The 5024-nt window shown below is 36.9% G+C and overlaps 1 protein-coding gene across 1 annotated transcript in view; it reads left to right on the top strand.

The window, feature by feature from the left end:
- HIPK3 (homeodomain interacting protein kinase 3) overlaps positions 1–5024 on the top strand; it is a 100605-nt gene that overhangs the window by 85707 nt on the left and 9874 nt on the right. Inside the window, exons 8-14 of the mRNA XM_042781303.1 lie at positions 597–718; positions 968–1095; positions 1199–1360; positions 1518–1580; positions 1858–2154; positions 2492–2632; positions 4023–4258. Coding sequence (XP_042637237.1) covers positions 597–718; positions 968–1095; positions 1199–1360; positions 1518–1580; positions 1858–2154; positions 2492–2632; positions 4023–4258 — 1149 coding nt within the window. The remainder of the gene's footprint in view (positions 1–596; positions 719–967; positions 1096–1198; positions 1361–1517; positions 1581–1857; positions 2155–2491; positions 2633–4022; positions 4259–5024) is intronic.

Raw genomic sequence — 5024 nt, 5'->3', positions numbered from 1 at the left:
CGAGTCGTTTCCGACTCATAGCGACCCCATGCACAGCAGAACGAAACACTGCCCGATCCCGTGCCAGCCCCACAATCCCTGCTATACTTGAGCCCATGATCGCAGCCACCGTGTAATCCATCTCGTTGAAGGCCTCCCCCTCTTTCATCGACCCTCCACCCTACCAAGCATGACATCCTTCTCCAGGGCAAACATTGGCTTTTTTTTTTCTTTAAAAAAAAGTGCATTCACCCTGCTAGGTGATCAGATTAACCTTCCCGTGTCCTTCATCATAGTGATAGAACTATTTGATAAGGAAAATAAAGTTACAACAGCAAATTTTAAAAGGAAATGAGTTTCAAAAAATGAAATGCTTCAGCTTTGTTGTATGCATTTCAAAATGGTAGAAAGATTAGCTTTATAACAGTTTTTTTGGAATGATGTGCCACCAATCCTAATAAATTGCTTTGTTAGTTTAATGAAAATTGTATGCAAGAAGTAGTTTTAAAATCCTTATCAGAATTTAAGCAATTTTTAAAATTGAAAATAGTTTTTATAAGTTAAATCAGAGGAGCAATTTTATTTCATTTGAGAACTGTTCTTTTTCTATTTCACAGGTATTCCTGCAACGCATGGTAAACCCACTAGTTATTCAATAAGGGTAGATAATTCAGTTCCACTTGTAACTCAGGCCCCAGCTGTGCAGCCGCTACAGATCCGACCAGGCGTTCTTTCTCAGGTTGGTAATAATTCTGCTTTTGCATATGTACTATCCTACTCACACATAAGTAGGGGTACTAGTCCATTGGGATCTATCAGCCTGTGCTATTGGAAAACATGAAAATGACCTGGATGGGAATTTGATCCTTTGTAGGTTATTGCCTTGACTTTTTATAATTATTAGTTGATTGTTACTTTAATATATTTTTAGTTTAAGATGTAATTAAGATGAATTACTTATCACTTACTAGTTTTGTTTTTGATGCAGCAGACATGGTCTGGTAGAACACAGCAGATGCTGGTACCTGCCTGGCAACAGATAACACCCATGGCTCCTGCTACTACTACACTGACTTCTGAGGGTGTGGCTGGTTCACAAAGGCTTGGAGACTGGGGGTAAATTGAAAATAAAATTTTGAAAAACATACTTCTTTGTGACTAGCTTGCAGGATAGATCTTCATAAAGAAAGGATTCAAATTTTCTGAACTTTCTCCCTAGGAAAATGATTTCACACAGCAGTCATTATAATTCAGTGATGCCGCAACCTCTGCTAACCAATCAGATAACTTTATCTGCCCCTCAGCCAATTAGTGTGGGCATTGCACATGTTGTCTGGCCTCAGCCTGCCACTTCCAAGAAAAATAAGCTGTGCCAGAACAGGTTAGTACTGCTAATGTTAACTTTGCTCTGCATTTTGAGAATTGATCTTTAAAATAAATTTTGCATGTACACTAGAGGGTCACTCTATTGTATTCAAAATAGCCTCTTTGATAGCCTTGCTGCAAACACTAAGCCAGCTCCCTTCTCAATTTCTCAGAGGTATTTTGGTAAAACTAATGGAATGGGAGCCAGGAAGAGAGGAAATAAATGCTTTCAGTTGGTAAGATTGTCTTTATTGCCCTTTTGATTTATTATTTACCTATACTGTAGCAATTTTAGACATCCAATATCACATTTATGCCCCTAAGAAATGTGACCATTTGAATGTATGTAAATGCAATCTGTATTGATATTTCTGTATCTCACAAAAACTTAGAATTTTTTAATACATGATTTTGAACAAGTGAAGGTTCATGTTGTCCAACTGAACAAATTTTAGAAAAATACCATATATGTGTATTGATTATAGACAGTACACCTGTTTCCTTTGGTTGCAGGAGTAACTCATTGCAGAATACCAATGTCCCCCATTCAGCATTTATTTCTCCAAAGATAATAAATGGGAAAGAAGCCGAGGAAGTAAGTTGTATAGAAACACAGGACAATCATAAGTCAGAAGGAGAGACAAGGAATTGTTGTGAAACATCTGTCAGACAGGACTCAGATTCATCAGGTTCAGACAAACAGCGGCAAACCATCATCATTGCTGATTCCCCAAGTCCTGCCGTGAGTGTGATCACTATCAGCAGTGACACCGATGAGGAGGATACATCGCAGAGACATTCACTCCGAGAGTAAGTGTGCCACACATGCAGTCTTGTGTTTATGCTGATGTCCTTTGGTGAAGTGGAAAAAATTTCTGTGACTCATTTCTTGTGCATTGATGTCCTCTGGAATAAAACTTTCAAATCAGATTTTAGACAGAGGGAACGTCCTAAATAGTATTTAATAGCATGATTATTATAGCAGCTTTCCAAAATTCAAATTTAAACTTTTGTCTGTAGGAGGTCATTTTGAACAAGTGAAGGTTCAAAAACTATATTTTGTGTCCTAAATTGAATAATGTAAATTTGGGCTACTTGCGTAGTCTTCTAATTTTTGATGTGTGTTTCCCCCTCCTTCTTCTATTAGATGTAAAGGGAGTCTAGATTGTGAAGCTTGCCAGAGCACTTTGAATATTGATCGGATGTGTTCATTAAGTAGTCCTGATAGTACTCTGAGCACCAGCTCCTCAGGGCCTTTCAGCCCATCCCCTTGTAAGAGACCGAACAGGTAAAGGAATTTTAACAGCAGTTTGTAATAAAATATTAAGCTTATGAAAAAGCCTATGATTTCTTTTTGTTATTGTTTAAATTAACAATTGCCAGTTTACCACAGTGATTTCTCATTTGAACATAATTTTTTAACTAGATTACTTTTTAAAAACATAGAATTAAAGTAGTCATTTTCTGTATTTTTTTATAATAGCTCTGATTGTGAAATTGGGGGTCTAAAAAAATCACTTGTTTTTGAAAGAGTGAAAAAGCCACTTTATCAATTTCAGCATGGCAGACTACCATTGTACTTAATTTTGGAATTAGCAGAGCTCCCCTAATATATACATACTTTAGCAAAATAATAAAGGAATGGTTCGCTTGATGATATACTTACTGGCCTGTGGACATTAGGATATCCACTATGATTTTATTCTCCCATTGATGATTGATTAGCATGGTTTCATCTTCCTTGCCATCCTTTTGGTCAGAGACATGCATGGCCACTAAAACAGTAAGCTTCTCTTAACCAGCACAATGTACTACAAATTAACAAATGAAATCCCAAACAATTTCAGTGAAGTACATTTGATTTTAGCCTGTTAGCTTGTGTATTGGATTTTTTTTTCCAAAAAAAAAAAATTTCAGGCAACTTACCTGAAATTTTCAGGTCTTAATTTTATACATGTGGCTTCTTTTTTGCTTAGTCAGGATATAGGGTATCAAATATTTAAAATCAGAGCTTTATGGAGGATATAAAGAAGTTTGCCATACCCTTTTCTTACATGTTGCTATAATGTCTGGAAGTTGAAACATATATATAGAAGAGAGATTGCATATTGCTTCAGCTTGTTAAGTATGAGATACATAATTAAAGCTGTAATTTTTTTTTTTAAGTATGAGATAAGTAGTTAAAACAGAAATCACAAGGAGAGAGAGATTGTCAGGGCCTGAGGGGGTAAGCAAGAGAAGAGAAATATGAGAGAGGTAAGGAAGACCTTTCATATAACTGACTAAGGAATCCAAATTATCACGAAAGGCACATTAGAATTTAATCTGAAATATCCAAGTCACATGCTTATATGTTTGTACATTTCATTTAAATTATCCCAAATAGTGTCTTGATGAAATTATCCAGAATTGGTAATTTTATGAATAGCTATTATGGATCAAGTGGAAAAGGAAAGGAGAGGAAATTCAAGGACAAAAGCATGTTGTGAATAGGACAGAATTAGAATTAGTAGTCTGAAAATTATGTGAATTAATGTGAGGCTCTAGGAATTCTTTGAAAAAATGTTATTGGACAAGGGAGAAGGTATAATTAGAAAGAGAACTGATTAAGATCATTATTATTTAACTTTTGATTACTGGTGGGAAAAATAGTTCTCATAACTGCTTTCTTGATGTAGTATGTCAGATGAAGAACAAGAAAGTGGTTGTGATACTGTGGATGGCTCTCCCACGTCAGAGTCTTCAGGACATGACAGTCCATTTGCAGAGAGCAGTTTTGTGGAGAACACTCATCAGAACACAGACCTGGTAACCTCTACTGACACAAAAAACAAACCAGCTGTTTGTACTGTTGTGGTGCCACCAATGCGTCTAGAAAATGGATTAAATGCCGATGAGCATATGGCAAACACAGGTGAGCTGAATCCTCTTTATTTCCCTGCTTTTCCTTTAATTAAGGTGCTCTGGTGGTATAGTAGGATCTGTGGTGGCATAGTGCCTAAGGCATTTGACTGCTAACTTGAAAGCTGGCAGTTCAAACCCACCACCCACTCCTTGGAAGGAAGACTGGGCAATCTACTTCTATAGAGATACCATCTCAGAAACTCAAGGAGGGATCACTACGAGTCGGAAATGACTCTGTGGCGATGAGAGTGAGTTTGGTGGTATAGTGGTTAAGGCATTTGTCTGCTAATCAGAAGGTCACTGGTTCAAACCCACCAGCCACTCCACAGAAGACAGATGAAAAAGTCTGCTCCTGTAAAGACTTACAGTCTTAAAAACCTAGTGGGGGATGCTGTGAGTTGGAATTGGTCTCTACCCTCTAGTTAGTGATTTACCCTACTGTCCCCACCCACCTCTAGTAACCATCAAGGAATATTTCTTGACTTTTTACAATAGTGATCTCATACAAATTTGCCCTTTTGTGATTGACTGACTTCACTCAGCCTAATGGCCTCTAAGTTTATACATGGCATGAGATGTTTCACAGATTCATCATTATTCTTTAATGTTGCATAGTATTCCATTATTGCATGTACCCTAGTTTGTTGTTCTTTTCCTCCATTGATGGGCATTTAGGTTATTGCCATCTTTCTTTTTTTTTTTAATTAGGATTTGGGTGAAGATTTACAGAGTAAATTCACTTTTCATACAGCAGTTCACATATACTTTGTCTCATG

This window comes from Orycteropus afer, unplaced genomic scaffold, assembly GCF_000298275.1.
Source record: "Orycteropus afer afer isolate SDZICR_OR568_19922 unplaced genomic scaffold, OryAfe1.0 scaffold00103, whole genome shotgun sequence".
Taxonomy (NCBI): domain Eukaryota; kingdom Metazoa; phylum Chordata; class Mammalia; order Tubulidentata; family Orycteropodidae; genus Orycteropus; species Orycteropus afer.
This window is presented reverse-complemented; position numbering and strand designations above follow the sequence as displayed.